General features: G+C 37.5%; 1 protein-coding gene across 1 annotated transcript in view; it reads right to left on the reverse strand.

Moving 5' to 3' along the window:
• LOC139960871 (uncharacterized) overlaps positions 1-23234 on the reverse strand; it is a 56815-nt gene that overhangs the window by 30320 nt on the left and 3261 nt on the right. Inside the window, exons 2-16 of the mRNA XM_071959537.1 lie at positions 22810-22941; positions 19209-19307; positions 18196-18560; positions 16793-16924; positions 14968-15154; positions 13491-13619; positions 11717-11810; positions 9807-9985; positions 8096-9148; positions 7062-7210; positions 5683-5853; positions 4899-5042; positions 3738-3824; positions 2075-2228; positions 1185-1316 (exon numbers count right to left, since the gene is read on the reverse strand). Of these exons, the coding sequence (XP_071815638.1) occupies positions 18547-18560; positions 19209-19307; positions 22810-22941 (245 nt within the window). The 3' untranslated portion in view covers positions 1185-1316; positions 2075-2228; positions 3738-3824; ... (8 more) ...; positions 16793-16924; positions 18196-18546. The remainder of the gene's footprint in view (positions 1-1184; positions 1317-2074; positions 2229-3737; positions 3825-4898; positions 5043-5682; positions 5854-7061; positions 7211-8095; positions 9149-9806; positions 9986-11716; positions 11811-13490; positions 13620-14967; positions 15155-16792; positions 16925-18195; positions 18561-19208; positions 19308-22809; positions 22942-23234) is intronic.

Genomic DNA, 23234 nt, shown 5'->3' on the forward strand with positions numbered 1-23234 from the left:
TTGTCTGCACTAAACTGCGTACTAATACCTTTTTTTTAATGTCCACTTGGAAGTAGAATACCATGTTCAGCCAGGTAATTTTATATCTTTCACTATGTGTTTGAGAATTTGATCAAACCCATATTTCTTTACATCTTTAAGTGTGACAAAAGGCAGCACAGTGAATGTTATTCAAAGTAGAAGTAATCCTGGGAGTGAAATTTTTTTAAAACAAAATAAAATGCACCTATTTTTTGTGAATAGATGTTTCTGATCTTTTTCCACTTCATGTTCCTGAAAGGTTTTGTCAACAACAGCTTTGAACACTACTTGTGATTTCACTTATAATATTATCCATTGAGTTGGCAAATTGGATTAGAGTATTTTGAGAGATTTTTGAGGTTTCAGACAGTTTACATATTAGTCCTCCTGATTCTGTAGTTCCTGAGAGGAAGGGATTTCAGAGGTAGCAAGTTTATCTCCCTCTACATTATCATCATAATCAATAGCTGCAACATTATCCCTTGATCAAATTGTTTTCCATGCATTCCTGAGGTCCATCTGGTAATGGAAATGGAGCATGCTTTATTAAATGCTTCCTGAATCCACAAAATGAGAAAATTGTCTGACAACAAGCCCCCTGACCACATTTCAGCAATAGATTCTGCCCATCGTAAAACCCATGTCATAATATCATGTGCTTTAGTAACCAGCTAGGTACACTTTCAAGATTAGCTTTGCATTTAAGACAACGCATTCTTGCAATTTAGATTGAAGTGCCCTCAAAAAAACTATGATCATCAAATCTGGTTCCTCAGAAACAGGAGGAACTACTAAGACTTTCGTTGCAAATAATACCAGTTGTTGGCCACAGTAAAGTAAAAGGCCATATAGACAAAATTTTTAGACTTGGTAGCACACTTAGGGCAAACTTTACAATAGGGCGTGCCCTATGCAGTGACATCACAGCTATGATCCACTTTGTTTTGGAAAAATTACAAAATGCTTTAAAGTCTAGATCTGCCATATTGACTCAGCAGGCTATAACCAAACAGTTTCAGTGATTACATAATCATATGAAACTTTTAAATTACAGCAATCCTATACTTGGGGCAATACTGCTGATGTTTAGGGAGCTGCTAGCAGTGTTCTATTCACCTAACTTCTCACTGCAAAATACATTTAACACAAAAATTTTATCAAACCTTTCCAAACTGAATGAAAGAGTCCACTGCTTTAATCCCTGGCAATTTTGACACTCCAGCTTGTACGTCCATGGTTTGCAGGTGGTAACAGACAGAGCACCAGCAGTATGGTAGCGGTCTCTGTGTCCTTGCCTAAGAAAGTAATATGAAATGGTATTAATTAAAGAGACATGGCACTAAGTGTTCAGTTAAATGATCTTTTTGTTGTTTGGAATTTATCAACCACAAGCTGTAAAAGTAGAAATTTACATGGGAGGGAGGTTTAGATTTTATTTTGCATAGCCTAAAAACCTGAGCTAGTTTCTCAAGTATATTGATCATTTTCTTTCTAATTAAGCTGATGTTACTAAGCCATTAGAAAGCTGTAAGCATTTTAGCTGTTGGGTAGTTTCTCATGCAGCTTCCTGTGGCATGCTATATTACATAATTTGGCTGTATAGCTGATATCTGCACTTGTATTCTACATGGGAAATGTGCTGATGTTGCCCAGTCAAGATTACAACTAATGTGGGGGGGGGGGGAGGCTATTATTTGTAAGCTTTAATATTTACAGATGATGATGGAGGTTTTCCTCATGCATTGAAAACCAGTAGCATGATTTCAATTGAACAGACTATGGGCTTTCACTCCATCTGATAGATTTAAAGTGGCCTTCACCACATTAGCAAGTAATGCATGAGTATTAATTAATAAACAAAGGCATCTGATCACCATCCTCTGAGTAATGAGTGTATTGCAACAAAGTCAACAAAGTCAGTTCTACCAGCTCTGCATGTGTCAACTGGTGATGTAGGGGATGGTGAGAGGATAAAGTGAAACATCTTTGTTTACTTACTTCCCAACTCTAGCTTTTATAAGAAAAAAATTTTTTAAAAAATCCAAATCCTTACATGGTCCACGGTCCACTGTTGCCAACAGCTCAGCCGCGGCTTCTATATCAGTGCTTTATCTTGCAAGAGCAATAACTTTCTGCTTAAGGAGAAGCCACTGTTCCAGTAGCTTTGGTTATTCCTCTGGAAACAATAACCTGAAGTCTTGTTCAATCTGCAAGCAAGAAATTTCCAGGATTTACTTTACATGTCAAGAACTGATCACAATGAATTTTCTTTAGCATTTTATTGTTATACAGGAGCAAGAATGCAATGTTTTTTATCCTCGCTGCAAGGAATCCTGTATTGGTTCTTTCATCCAAAAAAGCTTCCTGAAAATAATAATGAAATGTACCTAGTACTAGCTGTGGTTCATTTTATGTAGCACTATCCAGTCGGAGACTTCAAATGTCGTTTCCCAAGTTAAGCTGAAGGTTGAAAATTGCTATGAGTTTTCATAAGTATCTTTCAAGACATCTTTACCATCAAGAATACTCTCATAAATTATGAAATACCACAAGAATATGTGGCAGTAATTTTAGTTTGAACTAGCAACACTACACATGAGACCTTAAACCTCTTTTTCTGCTAAATTCATGGGCATGAAGACAGTGGCGGAGCAAAGGGTATTGGTCAGGAGGGGGGGCAAGAATGGTCTGTAGGGGCAATTTCGACACTATCTAAGCGGAGCGCCACCACAGGTTGGCGCGGAGCGTACAGAAATTATTTGAGTAAACATACTCACTGGATCACCGGAAATGACCCTTTCCGGGCCTTGCTAATTTGCAGATAAACAAAGAATAAATAGCTGTTTGAGCATTTCGTCAGAAAATTACACCAACAAAATGTGACAAATGTCAATAGGTTCAGTAGATGAGAGCGCAATAAAAAAGTCATTAATCCCAAATAAGTAAAAAGTGGTAAAAAACTGAAAAGGGCGCCAGCAGTCCATTTGAGTCCGTCAGGGGGGGGCATCGCCACCCCCCCCGACTGTATGGATGCTCCGCCACTGCATGAAGAAGAAGAATTGCAGGGGGGGCAAACTCATTACCAAGGTTTCTGCCTACTGTGAAGTTGGGGGAGGGGGGATGAAATGTTTTCCATGGCAATGTCCAGTGCCAAGTAATGTATTGTCCCAACATTTAAAGTGAGATAAAAAAGTTCTCCTCTTGCCTTGGAAAGATCACAGTACCTATAATTTAAATTTTGACTGGCTCTGCGCATTAGACAAACCATTACTCCTCCTACCCATGCTAATTTCTCTGCAATTAATGTTGAACTAAGATACTGCAGAACAACTGTTTCGAAGCATGGTTTCAAAATTTACAATAATGTCCCTATCACAGCAAGGGCCATAGCCACAAAACTGTTGGGGGGGGGGGGGTTCCTTGGGTTCTCCAACAGAAATTTCCTTTGAAATTATTTGGCTTCTGTGGCCTTTTCTAATATCAAATCATACATGTTCCAGGATAGTTATCAAATAAACATGTTTTTGGTGCAAGCATAATTTCATATCACAACTAATGTTTTACTGTTTGATTTTCCAGGGGAGGGGAGTGCCGTTATTGCCCCTTCCTTGCAGAGGTCTAGGCTTTAGGTCTGAGGTCAACAGGAATCAAATTTTGGCTGAGAGCTTTATTATCTGCAATAAGATTCAGACCAGTTTATGGAAAAAATTACTTACATAAACTGTTGGTGTATGTGGATCTTTATTGCTTTCACACAAATACCAATTGCATATTTTCTTTTAGTGACCGTAGGTGGAGTCCGTCTGTGATGGTAGATGTAGGGATACAAAATATAACAAGTGCATTAGATATTTACCTTATTAAATGAGTGATTACTTAAAGGCTCTTTTCTCTCACCCCAAATCTGCCATTAACTTACCTGCAATACCAGTCCGCTCATATGTTATGTTTGTGTTAATAACAACAATAGACCAATGCAGAATTTAAAAACCTGAGCTATGAAATTCTCTTGCACAGAAGATCAAAAAGGTGTTTTGAGGAGCTCAGCTATCTGCCATCTTGGTCACAACTCCCAAATATATTTTTATCTGAAAACATGACATTTGAACCAACTTTTTGCAAACATTCACGAGAGGTATGAGGTAACGGGATGGTTCATGCTGTATTTTGTTATGTCATGGAAAACATGGGTGCTATGTCAAAATCCTAACTCAATTCTGAGATAAAAAAGGTGGAAATTTTAGAGACAAAAAGGTCAAGTCATTCTGATAACTTATTAAGTCAAAGTACTTGATAAAAAAGTCCATTGTTTGGGATGAAAAGGCAAAAGTTTTGTACCAAAAGCCAAAAGTTTAAGACAATTAGATAGTGAACTAAAAAAGCCAATCCCCATACAAGAACTCACAATTTTGACTTTGTAAATTTCATTTTTGACAAAGAACACTCAAATTGTGAGGTGAAAAGGTCAAAATTTTGAGTAAAAAAATTCAAAAGTTGAGAATTTGTTTTCCCTAGGTCCTCAATTTAGCCACTGCATTGCTAAAAAGATTAATTCAAAATTATGCAAAATTCTGTTTGGGCATGTGAGGATGCAAGATTTTTTTCCTTGTCAGCACACAAAAACATTCTGTAACAGGAACATACCAATTAACCTGGTTGAAAAATTGACATTCGAGTGTGGCAGTCATTAGTTGCTACTGCCACACTCCAACTATCTTCATGGGTTGACCATCTAAATGTTTCATCAATGGAGCACTTTCATACTCACAACAAGTGTCAATTAATCCATGTTCATAGACATGTTAAAGTTTTAAACATTTCATTGCAGCAATCATGATTTTCTAAGTTTACAACTACCAAATATAAAAAATACTTACTCATGTTCTTCCATCATATGTTAGCAACTACAATGTTCACCAACAATCTCCTGGACTTTGCACTCAGAAACTGTTGGGCTCTGTACAGTATTCAGCTAAAACAGTGGCCCCACTTGCACTTTTTTGAAGATCTGCCCTTATGAGCTTTAATAAGGTGTAGAAAATAAAATACAAGGATTCTTGAAAGTTGTAATGAACTTTAGAGATTCATAATCAGAGCTTTCGTAACATAAATTAGTAAAATACCTTTCATTCTTATTATTGTAATATTTGTATTATTGTTTTTTAAGGTCCTTTCAAATCCTGAATTGGATACCCAAGGACAATCCCAAATCCAGAGTTTGCCTCTGCAGGAGATCTTCCCAGCATCAAAAGGTCAGTCCTACTTATTTTAAGATAATACATTCCAAATCCAAATTAAAAAACAATATGGTTTAAGGCAACCTCAGTTTGTTAGGTTATAGTCTGTTTGGAATCTTGCAAGTTAAAAGCAAATTTAAACATCTCAAAAGTAATATTTCTATTCAGTCAAGATGTCAAACCCCAAATCCAACACCAATGTATGCTGTTTCTTGAGTTGTTCCCTGCTATATCTAAAGTTTTAGGGAGCAATTGTAGATTCAAACATCAATAAATTCAATACATTTTTACAAAGATGTTACATGCTAAGGAGGATGCCAAAATTTGCTAATTGGAGCAAATGTATTGCCAAGTTTCAGGTGTCCAATGAATGGTATAAAGCCCTCCTCAATATTATAAGAAATGTTTAAATGAGTGATTTTACCTCAGTGGCCTCATCTGTTCCTGCTTAGAACTGTTTCTCTTCATCTTTTCATTGGAGGTACAGAACTGGTGGAGGGTAGTTTAACATGATCTTGAGAATCTTCCTCCTCTTCAGAAATTACATCAGTATCAGAATTGCTGCCTTTCTTCACTGATGCAGCTGCTGGAGACACTAAAGGAAGGAAAATATGCTGTTAAGCACATAGGCGTACAAGGCGGGGGGACAGATTGCCCCCCAAATTTCCAGAGGTCAAGAAATTTGGGCAAAAGTCCTGAAAAATTTGGGCAGTCTAAGAGGATAAAAAATATATATATATATATATATATATATAAATATGCAGTAGCTTGCCCGAATCTTTGTCAAATTTTTGCCCGACAATTCCGTGGAGAGCCTTTTGTGTTATTTGTTTTGTGACATTAATATTAATATAGGCTTAATGATTTTCTTTATTTAGCATCATGATGCCCGAATACTTCCGTGTAACACCACCGTAAGGGCATCTCATCTGGGCTACCACGTTTTTTGCACTATCGCCCAAAATTATTAATTTTTGGTGAAGTGTAAATTTCTAAAACGTGAGATTACAAAATAAAGAATGTTTAGATGCAACTTGCAAGGCCTTCGAAGTGCCATTTCCGGCAATCTAAGAGGCATTTTTTCCCACAGCGAATGACAGCGTATGACAACGAAGGACATTGGTGAGAAGAGATAGAATGATTAACGGGGTGGAGTAAATGTGGTTATTGGTTTTCTGCGCAAAAAAATGATTAAGTTGAGGAAAATCGCATGTTACGTGGTTGCAGGGTTTGGGTGTAATTTATGGGTAGAAACCACAGGCAAAGGTTTTGTGTGAGGATGCGCTTGAGTGCTGTGCTTTTGACATTTACCTCTGTAGATTTATATAGAAAGATATATAACTGAAGCCGTTTCAAGATTATAGTATTGTTAGTTTCTAACAATTAACATCGGAAAAATTACGTTAAATTTACTTTTTAAAATCAGACTTATAATTTCGCTTACTATAACTAAAAGGTGCGTTTGCATCTTGTCCGTACTTTATCTGTAAGCCAAGCACTTCGCGTCCACTCAGTTTGCGTGGCTTTAATATACCCACGAAGTCTGAACTGTGATATCCGGTTGAAGCAAATGTCTGTGCTGTCATTCACTGTCATTCGTTTTAGTCAACGTAATTTTTTAGTGTGTACAACATATTGACATTCGTTATGTGTAACGCAACTGTCATTAGTTTTAGTAACACCCTACAATACACACTAACTTACATACATTACACACTAACTTACATACATTGGGAATACAACTGGTTATTCATGTCAGCAGAGTATGTTGCATTGTCTGGAGCTTCCTTATTTGCCACTTACCCCACTTTTCACCTCAGAGTCTCTTTAACACCATGATTGCTGTGTTTGGCTCCATTTCAGGAGAAGTACAAGAGAATCTTCATCAATCTCTGCTCCATCCTCTTTATCCACAAGTACCACATCTTCAGCAAGTTTAAATTCCTTCTTTGCTGTATCATATATGAAAGAAAACAGAATAAACCAGCAAGCACTCATAAATTTTTATTTATTTATCCATATCAGTAGTATTAATTAGGTCTATCTTGTTAGGAATTCACCCTGAAATAGGTCTGCACCCATTAAATTTAGCAGCCGGTGACCTTGTACCATTAAAGTCCCTCCCTTGAGTTGGCCAGCACAGAGAGTATCATGTCTAACTCATTCTCAAATAGTCCTTTTTCTCAGAAAAAATGCTTGTTTGCAAGATAGTGTAGTGCCCCCAACAGAGTTGTAACTAGCCGAGCAGCTGTGGGTTCAATGTGGCCGCTGTTGGCCACCCTATATCATAATGAATGTGGGGCAACTACAAGTTAATACAACCAGAACTAATTAAAACAGGCAAATAAATTGAATTTTGTGCTAATACATTTAATACGAAACCGATGCCCAACTTGGGCAGGTGTCTATAAAAACCAAGTTAAATAATACGTGAGGTCATCGCAGTGACCTCCAATAATAATGTAGCAAGGTGATAAATTAAGACCAATATTTAATTAATAACAATACAAATCCACATAAATCCCAGCTTATAATTTACATAAATAATTAGACGTACCTGCGAAGACCGTGGCCAAAACGTATAATTACGAGTCCTAAATCTACAATACGTAGGCGTTGCCTCAGGGAAAATTCAACCCCAATCAAAGCCACAAATATGAGAATAACCCTGCAGGGTGCGGCGATAATATCGTCCGACACAAACCCTGTGTTCCCAACCTTTTAATAAGTTTAGATGTGATACTTTAAAGGGATTCAGACAAACGGGGACCGACGCCAACAATAATATAAGAAAAAGGACTCGGACTTGCCTAACTATAAAAGAAGATTTAACTTACTTAACGAACTGGCCAACGGACCTCCTAGGCAGCAGCAAACACCAAAAACAGAACACACTTTTGGAAACCAAAATTGCAAGTGCCATAACTCAATAACACAAATACTGATTCGAAACCTCGGATCTTTGCGTGGCTCGAACATTCCACATGTAAGCTACAAAGGAACCAGACTATTGTCACGAGAGCTGGACAGCTGAAAGGGAGACAGAAACAAAAGGTATAAATTAGCATGTGAAACTACAACAATTCACTTGACATATAAAAGATATTAGATAAAACAGACCCCCAGAGAAAAAGAAAACAATACACACAAACAGGACAATAACTACTCCAGCAGTGATGCCACCTATGTACGAAGGCGTTAACATGACGCTCCTCCCGGGCGTCACAGTAGTGAATACAAACAGAAACATAGTGAAAAAGAGTTGCAGCTTCATTGCAGCCCACAGTGATATCATATTGCCCTGCAGTGTTTTCCTTTCAAAATCAAGATTGACAATTGACAATGTAATTAAGTTAATCATGACTAGCCTAGGGCCTAGGCGTAACTATAGGCTAGGCAGATAGGCTTGACAGAACAGGGATAGGCCTAGGCTACATTAGTATTAGTAGCATGGTGGGCTCATTATTGATGCACTTAAGGATTTGATAAACGATGTCTATCATCAATGGTGTCTGCAAGAGGCAGTGACATCACAGTATCCAATTTGTTTTGGAAAAAGATTACAAAATGCTTTAAACTTAGATCTGCCATATTGACTATAAACTCTGCAGGCTATAACCAAACAGTTTCAGTGATTACATAAATTACAGCAATGCTATACTTGGGGCAAAAACTGCTGATGTTTAAGGAGCTGATAGCAGTGCTATGTTCACCTAAATCCTCCCTGCACAATACATTTAACACAAACATTATCAAACCTTTTCAAACTGAATGAGAAAGTCCACCGCTTTAATCCCTGGCAATTTTGACGCTCCGGCTGGTATGTCCATGGTTTGCAGGTGGTAACAGACAGAGCACCAGCAGTATGGTAGCGGTCTCTGTGTCCTTGCCTAAGAAATTAAAATGAAAAGGTATTAATTAAAGAGACATGGCACTAAGTGTTCAGTTAAATGATCTTTTTGTTGTTTGGAATTTATCAACCACAAGCTGCAAATGTAGAAATATACATGGGAAGGAAGATTAAGACTTTTTATGCATAACCTAATAACCTGAGGTAGTAACTCAAGTATTGATTAATTTGCTTCTAATAAAACTGTTACTAAGCCATTGGGAAGCTGTAAATATTTTAGCTGTTGGATAGTTTTTCATGCAGCTCCCTGTGGCATGCTTATTCCATAATTTGGCTGTAGCTAACACCCCCCACTTGTATTCTACATGAGAACTGAGCTGAAGCTTAGAATTAGCTTAATTTTAATGGGGGAATATTATTTGTGAGCTTTAATATTTAGATTTCCTCATGCATTTAAAACCAGTCACATGATTCCAATTGAACAGACTATGGGCTTCCACTCCACTTGACAGATTTCAAGTGGCCTTCATCATGTTGTGGGTACTGCACGAGTATCAATTTATAAACAGTGGCATCTGATCACCATCCTCTGAGTAATGAGTGTATTGCAACAAAGTCAATTCCACCAGCTCTGCATGTGTCAACTGGTGATGTAGGGGATGCTGAGAGGACAAAGTGAAACATCTTTGTTTACTTACTGCCCAACTCCAACTCCTTACATGGTCCTGGACACGGTCCACTGTTGCCAGCAGCTCAGAAGTGGCGTCTTTATCAGTGCTTTATCTTGCAAGAGCAATATCTTTCTGCATAGGAAGAGGCCACTGTTCCAGTAGCCTTGGGTATTCCTCTGGAAACAATAATCTGAAGTCTTGTCAATCTGCAAGCAAGAAAATTCCTGGATTTACTTTACATGTCAAGAACGGATCACAATGAATTTTCTTTAGCATTTTATCATTATACAGGAGCAAGAATGCATGTTTTTGTAATCCTTGCTGCAAGGAATCCTTTATTGGTTCTTTCATCATAAAAAGCTCCCTGAAAATAAAAAAGAAATGTACCTGGTACTAATATGGTCCACATTATGTAGCACTATCCAGTCAGAGACTTCAAATGTCGTTTCCAAGGGCGGCGGAACCGGGGGGGCACAGGGGGCATGTGCCCCCCCACTTTTCCTCAGGTTAAAAATGTGCCCTTTTTCTACATAAAAATTGAGGTGTCTCAAGTTAGCAAGAGGCCAGGGAACCAGAATGAACACTTGGGAAGGGCCGTTTCCGGCCATCTGAGGGGTTTGTAAAACCAAAAATTTTCTTGTACGCTCCGCGCCAACCGATGGTGGCGCTCCGCTCAGATAGTCGTGCATACAACTTTGCAAATCCTGGCTACGCCCCTGACTTTTAATGAATTTCTGTGGGTCAAACTCAAAGCTATTTCGAATGGAAAAAATTGTTAAGATATTAACAAGAAATAAACTCTAATTCGGAAGATTCCTACATTAGCAACTAGCATGATTTCACCTCATTTTGTCTCAAATAGAAAACTTGTTCCTTGTTTCCCAATTTGCACATTGGATATTGCAGTGCTAGTATGCATATTTTCCTTGAGGGGGGGGGGGGGGGCGTTGATGGAGTGATGTGTATACGCAAATAAGATAATACAATAAGAGTTATAAAGGGTACTAAATATAAGGCTGCATCAGTCTAATCGAATTTCTGCAAAGTGCCCTTTGATGTCGGTGCCCCCCCAGATTAAAAGTGCTTCCGCCGCCCTTGGTCGTTTCCCAAGCTAAGCTGAAGGTTGAAAATTGCTATGACTTTTCATAAGTATCTTTCAAGACATCTTTACCATCAAGAATACTCTCACAAATTATGAAATACCACAAGAGTATGTGGCAGTAATTTTAGTTTGAACTAGAAATACTACACACGAGACCTTAAACCACTATTTCTGCTAAATTCATGGGCATGAAGAGGAAGAATTGCAGGGGGGGCAAACACATTACCAAGGTTCCTGCCTACTGTGAAGTTGGGGGGGGGAATGAAATGTTTTCCATGGCAAGGTCCATTGCCAAATAATACATTGTCTCAACATTTTTGCCTTGGAAAGATGACAGTAGGCCTACCTATAATTTAAATTTTGACTGGCTCTGCACATTAGAGAAACCATTTCTCCTCCTACACATGCTAATTTCTCTGCAATTAATGTTGAACTATGATACTGCAGAACAACTGTTTCGAAGAAGTATGGGTTCAAAATTTACAATAATGTTCCTATCACTGCAAGTGCCAAAACCACAAAACCGTTGGTGCGGGAGTTCCTCTGGTTCTTCAGCAGAAATTTTCTTTGAAATATAGATGGCTTCTGTTGCCATTTCCAATAATCAAATCATGCATGTTCCAGGATAATTATCAGATAGCCATGTTTTTAGTGCAATGTCATATCACAACTACTTTTATACTGTTGATTTTCCAGGGGAGGGAAGTGCTTCCATTGCCCCTTCCTTGCAGAGGCTCAAGGCTTAAGGTCTGAGGTCAACAGAAATCAAATTTTGGCTGAGAGCTTTACTATCTGCAATAAAATTCAGACCAGTTTATTAAAATAAATCACTTACATGACCTGTTGGTGTATGTGGGTCTTTATGGCTTTCAAACAGGTTGACAATACCAATTGCATATTTTACTTTTAGTGACCGTAGGTGAGTCCGTCTGTGATGGTAGATGTAGGGATAAAAAATAAATAAGTGTATTAGATGTTTGCCTTATTAAATGAGTGTTTATTTAAAGGCCCTTTTCTCTCACCCCAAATCTGCCATTAAACCTGCAAGTCAGCTCAAATGTTATGTTTGTGTTAATAACAACAATAGACCAATGCAGAATTTAATAACCTGAGCTATGAAATTCTCTTGTACAGAAGATCAAATATGTCTTTAAGGATGGATCTCAGCTATCTGCTGTATTTGTCACAACTCCCAAATATAACATGATATGAACTAAGTTTCCAACACAATGAAATTGAACTGATGGGGTTAGCCCACTAAGTATTTGTGTAAACAATTTCAACAACGTGTGTCTATTTAGGCTGAGAAGCAATACCTGGTGTTCAATGATGGTTGATACTGAGCATGTCAGAGCACTGTCCTTGAAAGAAAAACATTTTTTCTATAACTTTGCCAACTTTGGGGCCCATGCAGCAGATCTTTAAGGCCATGTTAACGATTGATCCTCAGCTTAAGATCAGATCTCTGATAGAGGCAGAGACTGCACCCCCCCCCCTCCCCCTGTGAACTGTATGGTATTAACATAATGAGATCCCTCAAGATATCAAGAAACAGGAATTTATAAACTATCATGTTTATAAAACAGCTATGTTCTTGAATCTTTGGCTATTAATTTGTTGCATGGTCACCACTCAACATTGTTTACACTTCAAAATCTAATCTCAAGCGATGGACTGATCTGCCGTTTATCCTGGTCGCTCTATTAGGGGCTTTGATCTGGATCTAATTTGCATAATGTACACAGGTAATACATCAGGATCTGATATCCTGAAGGGTCTGATCTCTGATTTCCTAGTCTCAATTAAACCAAGCTAGCTCTTAAAATATCTCCTACAACTGTAGGGGTGTGATTTATCTAAAAATATGACATTTGAACCAATTCTAGGAAAAATTTACAAGCCAAGTGAAATATGAGGTAATTGGGATGGTTCATGCTGTATTTTGTTATATCATTTAAAACATGGGTGCTGTATGGCAAAATCCTAACTCACTTTCTGAGATAAAAATGTGAAACTTTTGAGATAAAAAGGTCAAGTCATTATGATAACTTATGAAGTCAGTTGTTTGAGATGAAAAGGCAACAGTTTGATACCAAAAAGTTTGAGACAGTAAGATAGTGAACTCAAAAAGCTAATCCCCAGACAAAGAGTCACAATTTTGACTTTGTTAATTTTCATTTTTGACAAAGAACACTCAAAATGTGAGGTAAAAAGGTCAACATTTTATGACAAATATTCAAGAGTTAAGAATTTTTCAATTTAACCACTGCATTGCTAAAATGATTAATTCAAAATTATGTCAAGTTATGTTTGGGCATGTGAGGATCCAAGATTTTTTTCTTATCTGCACACAAAAACATTTTGTAACAGGAACTAGCCTGGTTGAAAAATTGACACAAGTGTGGCAGTCATTAGTTACTACTGCCACACTCAAATTCTCCAACTATCTTCATGGGTTGACCATCTAAATGTTTCATCAATGGAGCACTTTCATATTCACAACAAGTGTCAATTAATCCATGTTCACAGACACGTTAAAGTTTTAAACATTTTATTGCAGCAATCATGATTTTCTATGTTTACAACTACAAAATAAAAAAATTACTTACCTATGTTCTTCCATCATGTTAGCAGTTCTACAACGTTCACCAACTATCTCCTGGACTTTTCACTCAGACATTTTTGGGCTCTGCATTCAGCTAAAACAGTGGCCTTTCTTCCAGTACTGCCCTTATGAGCTTTAATAAGGTGTAGAAAATAAAATACAAGGATTCTTGAAAGTTGCAATGAACTTAACAGATTCATAATCAGAGCTTTCATAACATAAATTAGTAAAATACCTTTCATTCTATTTATTGTGATATTAGTTGTATTGTTTTTTAAGTCCTTTCAAATCCTGAATCGGTTACCCTAGGACCATCCCAAATCCAGAGTTTGCCTCTGCAGGAGATCTCTCCAGCATCAAAAGGTCAGTCCTACTTATTTTAAGATAATACTTTCCAAATCCATTTAAAATTTACATCATGGGTGACCCCCCCCCAAAAAAAAAAAAAAAAAAAAAAACACACACACACACACACACACAAAAGTTTTAAGGCAACCTTAATTTGTCAGGTGAATAGTCTGTTCAGAATCTTGCAAGTTAACAGCAAATTTAACATATCAAATGTCATATTTCTATTCAGTCACAATGTCAAACCCCAAATCCAACACCAATGTATGCTGTTTCTTGAGTTGTTCCCTGCTATATCCAAAGTTTTTGGGAGCAATTGTAGATTCAAACATTATCAATAAATACAATACATTTGCTCACAAAGAATGTTACTGTACAATGACCTTGTACCATTTAAGTTATTCCCTTTAGTTGGCCAGCACAGAGAGTATCATGTCTAACTCATTCTCAAATAGTCCTTTTTCTCAGCAAAATGCTTGTTTGCAAGATAGTGTAGCACCCCCAACAGGGTTGTAACTAGGCGAGCTGCTGTGGGTTCGATAGGGCCGCTGTTGGCCACCCTATGTCAGGATGAATGTGGGGCATGCAAATACAAGTTAACACAACCTGAACCAATAAAACACAGACAAATAAATTGAATTTTGTGCTAATACATTTAATACGAAACCGATGCCCAACTTGGGCAGGTGTCTATAAAAACCAAGTTAAATAATACGTGAGGTCATCGCAGTGACCTCCAATAATAATGTAGCAAGTTGATAAATTAAGACCAATATTTAATTAATTACAATACAAATCCACATAAATCCCAGCTTATAATTTATAGAAATAATTAGACGTACCTGCGAAGACCGTGGCCAAAACGTATAATTACGAGTCCTAAATCTACAATACGTAGGCGTTGCCTCGGGGAAAATTCAACCCCAATCAAAGCCACCCCTGCGCCACAAATATGAGAATAACCCTGCAGGGTGTGACGATAATATCGTCTGACGCAAACACTGTGTTCCCAACCTTTTAATAAGTGTAGATGTGATACTTTAAAGGGATTCAGACAAACGGGGTAAGACACCCACAATATTATAAGAAAAAGGACTTGGACTTGCCTAACTATAAAAGAAGATTTAACTTACTTAACGAACTGGCCAACGGACCTCCTAGGCAGCAGTAAACACCAAAAACAGAACACACTTTTGGAAACCAAAACTGCAAGTGCCATAACTTAACACAAATACTGATTCGAAACCTCGGATCTTCGCGTGGCTCGAACATTCCACATAGCTACCAAGGAACCAGACTATTGTCACGAATGCTGGACAGCTGAAAGGGAGACAGAAACAATAGGTACAAATTAGCATGTGAAACTACAAGAATTCACTTTACATATAAAAGATATTAGATGAAACAGACCCCCAGAGAACAATAAAACAATACACACAAACAGGAAAACTACTCCAGCAGTGATGCCACCTATGTACGGAGGCGTTTAGGTGACGCTCCTCCCAGGCGTCACAATAGTGAATACAAACAGAAACATAGTCAAAAAGAGTTGCAGCTTCATTGCAGCATATAGTCATATCATATTAACCTGCAGTGTTTTCCTTTTAAAATCAAGATTGACGATGTAAATATGCAATGAAGCGCTTCAAAATGATCTACTTGTTTTGCCTCACTAAGTATGTACTCTAGACATATGCTTTCTTTTTTCAGTCTAGAGTCAACTAACCTTTGACAGAACAGGGCTAGGCCTAGGCTAGTAGCATGGTGGGCTCATAATTGACGCACTTAAGGATTTGATTAACTATGTCTATCATTAATAGGGTCTGTAAGAGGCAGTGACATCACAGTATCCAATTTGTTTTGGAAAAAGTAACAAAATGCTTTAAACTTAGATCTGCCATATTGACTCCAAACTCAGCAGGCTATAACCAAACAGTTTCAGTGATTACATAATCATATGAAACTTTTAAAATGACAGCATTGCTATACTTGGGCATATCAATTCCCTAGCGCTCTTCCTTATGCAGCGGCGGAAAGTCACAACAGTTACTACCCACACCCCTCGTTGACTTACTATTAGGCCATGTTTTTCTTCACCGATAACAGTTCTTTCCTCATTTCATTACACTTTGTCTAAAACATCTTTAGAAAGGTGGAACAAATCTCTTCATATCTCTGTTGTTTTCTAGTTTCTATTTAGCATGGCACAATCGGACTTTGGGGGTTAAAAAATGTAGAAATACGTAACTTTTGAAAACCAAAAGTCACACGTAAAACACACATGGCAACATGTAGCGTCGTGTGGCTTTTGAAACTCCCATTTTTGAAAGTTCAATTATGTCTCTATAACACTGGCCCTCCTCTTTGTCTAAATTGAATATGCATTACAAATGAGTGACAGCTTCTGTACATATAAAAATTATTGTGATTGGTTAAAGTTTTCAACTGGACCTAGAGGTAACAAATGAGAGTCTTCGTTAGAAAATATCGACCTTCTTGCCCAACTTCGAGAGACGCTATTGTAGACGCCCGCGTGGTAGCACCTAGTATAGGGTACTGTAACTACGCACGGTTTAATTGTTTGTGTGTAATTGTATTGGATTTTGTTGTTGTACCGTTTAGAACTCAAAATTACTTTAAAAGCACATTAATTGGTAGTTTTACCCACCCAAATTCCCATATACATTGAGAATGCAATAGTTGCGTCACAGCAATATAAAAAAAACCCGCAACAGAATGAATCAGTCCAATCTTCCTGACCACGTTGATCCACAGCGCTCACGTTTGGGAGTGATGAGTCACACTTTATCCTTCAAAGAGCTTATATTGCGGTACTTTTTAGTGTCGTTTTGGGGGCAGAAGGAATTGATATGGCAAATACTGCTGATGTTTAAGGAGCTGCGCGATGTTCACCTAAATCTTCCTTGCACAATTCATTTAACACAAACACTATCAAACCTTTTCAAACTGAATGAGAAAGTCCACCGCTTTAATCCCGGGCAATTTTGACGCTCCGGCTGGTACGTCCATGGTTTGCAGGTTGTAACAGACAGAGCACCATCAGTATGGCAGCGGTCTCTGTGTCCTTGCCTAAGAAATTAAAATGAAAAGGTATTAATTAAAGACACATGGCACTAAGTGTTCAGTTAAATGATCTTTTTGTTGTTTGGAATTTATCAACCACAAGCTGCAAATGTAGAAATATACATGGGAAGGAAGATTAAGACTTTTTATGCATAACCTAATAACCTGAGGTAGTACTTCAAGTATTGATTAATTTGCTTCTAATAAAACTGTTACTAAGCCATTGGGAAGCTGTAAATATTTTAGCTGTTGGATAGTTTTCATGCAGCTCCCTGTGGCATGCTTATTACATAATTTGGCTGTAACTAACACCCCCCATTTGTATTCTACATGAGAACTGAGCTGGTGTTGCTCTGTTAAGCTTTGAATTATCTTAATTTTAATGGGGGAATATTATTTGTGAGCTTTAATATTTACAGATGATCATGGAGATTTCCTCATGCATTTAAAACCAGTCACATGATTCCAATTGAACAGACTATGGGCTTTCACTCCACTTGACAGATTTCAAGTGGCCTTCAGCACGTCAGCGGGTACTAAGGGTGTGATCGTTTAAACGGTTAACCTTTCAACCGGCCACAAATGCACTATCCGTATAGAAAATCACAAAAAAAAAATTGAAATACATTTTAAACATGAAAATTATTTAAAAATATGTAAAGAACTGAGTAATGTACTGCAAACTATCAATAAAAAACAAAAAAACAATGTTTTAGGCATGAATAATGTGTTCAATATAATTATAGTAGTAGGCCAATATAGTCATGAACTCATGATAGGTGTCGTTAATTTGTTTTCTCAGTTTATATTTGCGACATATATCACCCGTACATGTACATCGATCAATGGTATGGTGATATCCCGTGTGAAATTATGTTGACCCCAAAAGACGCAAATGGTCGTTCTAGAAAGTACCGTAATAACATTAACAACACAAGGCAAGTTTGTTCTCTCAGGTCCGCACGTGCACAGCCATTTTTTTCACACATGGTATTATACTGTGCATGCATTACGGGGGATATTAGCTTTCTACCGTCACGATAAATAGTTCAAAAATTATCGCGATATTTCGAAAATTACGATAATTTTTCCCCTAACAGAATTAGCGTAAATGTCAAGCTTTCTAGCTCATCAGTGACCATGCAGGCATAAATTGGAAACTATCTACCATTCTTCACCCCATGACAGACATATCCCCCACACACTAAGTAAATGCATGCAATCTTCAGTCTAATTACATACATGACACCAGTCAGAATACTTTGTGTCATACTCACAAGGCCTGGATTAATCTTGAATTGTGGAAATTCCTCTATTATATGCGCTGCTGAATTCATAGCACTGACCATGTTGCTCCTCACTAATAGAGTATTTTTCATCTTCTCAAAGACCAAATTAGAATCCATAGATACAGCAGGGGTATGTTTCATCTAGTGTATCTGCATGCTGTAGTGTTATCTTCAGATTGCAGGTTATCAGACACGGCAGGTAATGCCCTTTTAAGCATGGGGCCTCCATCATGTTTGCAGGCAGGATCCTTTGGAGTTATGTTTGATTGTTCAGAACGACGTTCTCCTCTATTGACGTATTTTATCCTTGCTGCAAGGAATCCTGTATTGGTTCTTTCATCATAAAAAGCTTCCTGAAAATAATGAAATGTACAGGTTAGTACTAGTTGTGGTTCATTTTATGTACCACTATCCAGTTGGAGACTTCTTAATGTCATTTCCCAAGTTAAGCTGTAGGTTGAAAATTGCTAGGAGTTTTCATAAGGAGCTTCCAAGACATCTTTATCATCAAAAACACTCTCAGAAATTATGAGTATGTGGCAGTAATTTTAGTTTGACCTAGCAAAACTACAGCGCTTTAACAAGAGACCTTTAACCACAACTTCCTCTATTTCTACTAAAGTCAAGGGAGTCTAGAGGAAGAATTGCAGAGGGGGGGGAGGGGGGGATGAAATGTTTTCCATGGCAATGTCCAGTTCCAAATTATGCATGTCCCAACATTTTAAGTGAGAAAAAATTCTCCTCTTGCCCTGGAAAGATCATGATACCTATAATGTAAAATTTGACTGGCCCTGCATTAGACAAACCATTTCCCCTCCTATAAATGTATGTATGCTATTTCCCTGCAATTAATGTTAAACTATGATACTGCACAGAACAACTGTTTTGAAGTATTGTTCCAAAATTTACAATAATGTCCCTATGACAGCAAGTGCTTAAGCCACAAAACCCTTGGTGGGGGTCTTGGGTCCTCCTGCAGTTTATTTAAATTAATTGCTTACTGTACATGACATGTTGATGTACAGGTTTTTTAAGGTTTTCAAACAGGTTGACAAATACCAACTGCATATTTTCTTTTTGTGACCGTGGGTGGAGTGTGTCTGTGATGGAAGATGTAGGGATAAAAAATATATAAGTGTATTAGATGATTGCCTTATTAAATGAGTGATTATTTAAAGGCCCTTTTCTCTCGTCACAAATCTGCCATAAACCTGCAATACTGGTCAGTTCAAATGTTATGTATGACTTAAAAACAGCAATGGACCAATGCAGAATTTAATATCCTGGGCCTTGAAATTCTCTTGCACAGAAGAGAAAAAGGTCTTTAAAGGAGCTCAGCTATCTGCTGTATTGGTCACAGCTCCCAAATATAACATGCTATGAACTAGGAAAGTTTCTAACATCATGAAACTGAACTGCCGGGTTAGCCCCACTAAGTATTTGTGTACACAATTTCAATAACCTGTGTCTTTTCAGCATATGGTATTGTCTGTGGAGAATATTTAGAATGAAAAGCAATACCTGGTGTTCAATGATTGATACTGAGCATGTCACATCACTGTCCTTGAAAGGAAACACATTGTTTTCTATTATTGTGCTAACTTTGAGGCCTATGCAGCAGATCTTTAAGGCCAAGTTTACTGTGGATCCCCAGATCAGGATGATCTGACAAAGCAACAGACAAGTCCCCCCCCCCCCCCTTGTGAGCTGTAGGGAAGTAACCTTGGATATTCTGACTTAATTAGATCCCTCAAGAGATTAAGAAACAAGAATTATAAACTATCATGTCAACAGAACAGCTACTGTATGTTCTTGAATCTTTGGCTAATAATTTGTTGAATGGTCACCACTCAACATTGTTTACAGTTAAAAAAAAAAAAGAGGGAACTGATCTCAAGCGTGGTACTGATCTGCCGTTAATCCTGGTCGCTCTCAAGCTCTAAATAAGGAGCTCTGATCTGGATCTCATATGCATAATTTACACTGGTAATACATCAGGATCTGATATCCTGAAGGGTCTGATCTATGATTTCCTTGTCTCAATTACACCACACTAGCTTTCATATATCTCCTATAACTGTAAGGGTGTAATTTATCTGAAAATATGACATATGAACCAATTTTAGCAAAAAGTAACTCTGTTGTAAGATAAATAGGTGAAAATTTAGAGACGTAAAGGTCGAGTCATTACGATAACTTATTAAGCCAAAATTGATAGAAATTAGTCAGTTGTTTGGGATGAAAAGGCAACAGTTTGATACTAAAATCCAAAAGTTTGAGGTAGTAAGATTGTGTAATGAAAAGCCAAAATTCCCAGACAAGAAGCCACAATTTTGACTGAGTAAATTACAGTTTTGACAAACTTTGAACACTCAAACTGTGCATTGCTAAAACGATTGGTCCAAAATTATGCAAAGTTCTGTTTGGGCGTGTGAGGATCAAAGATTTTAAGGATCCAAGATTTGTTTTCTTGTCGGCACACAAAAATGGATGAAAATTTTGCCATCAATCTTGACCGGGATTCAATTCTGTAACGGGAACATACCATTTAGCCTGGTTGAAAATTGACACGAGCATGGCAGTCAGAAATTGCTACTGCCACACTCCAATTTTCCAACTATCTTCATGGGTTGACCATCTAAATGTTTCATCAATGGAGCACTTACATACTTACAACAAATGTCAATTAATCCATGTTCATAGACATCTTAAAGTTTTAAACATTTCATTGCAGCAATCATGATTTTCTATGTTTACAACTACAAAAAAAAACTAACCCATGTACTTCCATCATGTTAGCAACTACAATGGTTACCAACAATCCCCTGGACTCTTTCGTTCAGACACTTTCGGGCTCTGTATTCAGCTAAAACAGTGGCCCCACTTGCACTTTTTTGAAGAACTGCCCTGATGAGCTTTAATAAAGTGTAGAAAAAAAATACAGGATTCTTGAAAGTTGTAATGAACTTTAGAGATTCATAATCAGAGCTTTCATAACATAAATTAGTAAAAGACCTTCATTCTTTTTATTTTAATATTAGTATTATTGTTTTCTAATTTCCTTTGAAATCCTAAATTGATACCAAAGACCATTCCAAATCCAGAGTTCACTTCTGCAGGAGATCTTCCCAGCTACAAAACGTCAGTCCCACTTATTTTACCACCAAATCCATTCATAGTTTACGTTGGTGACACCCATCCCCCCCCCCCCCCCCTCAACCCATAATATTTAAGGCTACATCAATTAAGGCTACATCAATTTGTTAGGTAAATAGTCTGTTCAGAATCTTGCAAGTTTATAGCAAATTTGAAACATCTCAAAAATAATATTTCTGTTCAGTCAAGATGTCAAACCCCAAATCCAACACCAATGTATGCTTCTTCTTGAGTTGTTTCATGCTACATCCAATGTCTTTGGGAGCAATGTGGATTCTAGCATTATCAATATGTAAAATACATTTTCACAAAGATTGTTATTGTACATGCTAAGGAGGATGCCAAAACTTGGTAATTGGAGCAAATGTTTTGCCAAGTTGCAGGTTTCCAATGAATGGTATAAAGCCCTCAACATTAAAAGAAATGTTTAAATGTGATTACCTCAGCTGCCTCATTTGTTGTTGCTTCTATTTCCCTTAATCTTTTCATGGGAGGTGCAGAACTGGTGGAGGGAAGATTAGCATAATCTTGAGTATCATCTTCCTCAGAAATTACATCAGTATCTGAATTGCAGTCTAGTTTAAACCCTTGCAGCTGCTGGAGATACTAAAGGAAAGAAAATCTGCTGTTAAGCACATATAGCTAGAGATAGGTGAACACATTTCTTGTAATGAATAGGTATGTGCATTTTCGAACAATCTATGAACTGATAAACGGTCAAATTTTTCGATCGGTTAACCAGTAATCAATCCTACAACCACACAAAAAATGGCAATTAATGTAACACGTTTCAAAACTTCACAAAACTAGTCATAAGAACCAGACATTTAAACTGCCCCAGTGCTGTTACCCCTTAGTTGCAATTAAGCCTTATCTGTTTTGCTGTACAATATACCCCAACTACATGAGACATTTCTTTAAATCTTCTATGTTTTACGTGTGGGAATCGCCTAAATTATGGAAAAAACAATACAACGCTGATGAGCTGCAGTCAAAATTCAACGTTCAACACTTATTATTTTGACCATAGGATCGTGACTGCCACCGTATAAACTATGCTTTCACGTGACTACTCACAATGTGGTATGAAAACTGAACCAAATTCCCAGTTTGAAATGCTGGGGATCAAGGAGCCAGTCTGAGGTTTTATCCACCAAACGAGGCAAAAACACCAACAAATGTCATTTTTGAGGGACCTCTGGGATCTTCTCTGTGACAAAAGGTATAGGCTTATTCCTTCTTAAGGAAATGTTGTCAGAGATCCCACCACACTAATTTACCTACATTACACACTAACTTACATACATTACACACTAACTTACATACATTACACACTAACTTACATACATTACACACTAACTTACATACATTGGGAACACATCTCCAGGGTTATTCATGTCAGCAGAGTATTTTGCATTATCTGTAGCTTCCTTATTTGCCACTTACCCCACTTTTCACCTCCGAGTCTCTTTAACACCACGATTGCTGTGCTTGGCACAAAAGAATCTTCATCAATCTCTGCTCCATCCTCTTTATCCACAAGTACCACATCAACAGCAATTTTGAATTTCTTCTTTGCTGTATCACATATATGAAAGAAAATAGAATAAACCAGCAAGTGCCATACTTTTGATTTAGTCATGCATATATTGATTGTGTTGACCATCCAACACTGTGGATCATGTTGACGGAAATGGGAATTCCCAAGCACCTAGTACATGTGATTAAATCATTATGAACAGGAAGCGAAAGTTCGAACCGAATATGGGGATACAGAAAATTTCAACATCGGCAAGGGAGTTCGACAGGGGTGTATTCTTTCACCTTACCTTTTCAACCTTTATAGCGAGTACATAATGAGACAAGCCAAT

The sequence above is a fragment of the Apostichopus japonicus genome, chromosome 20, assembly GCF_037975245.1.
Source record: "Apostichopus japonicus isolate 1M-3 chromosome 20, ASM3797524v1, whole genome shotgun sequence".
Taxonomy (NCBI): Eukaryota; Metazoa; Echinodermata; class Holothuroidea; order Aspidochirotida; family Stichopodidae; genus Apostichopus; species Apostichopus japonicus.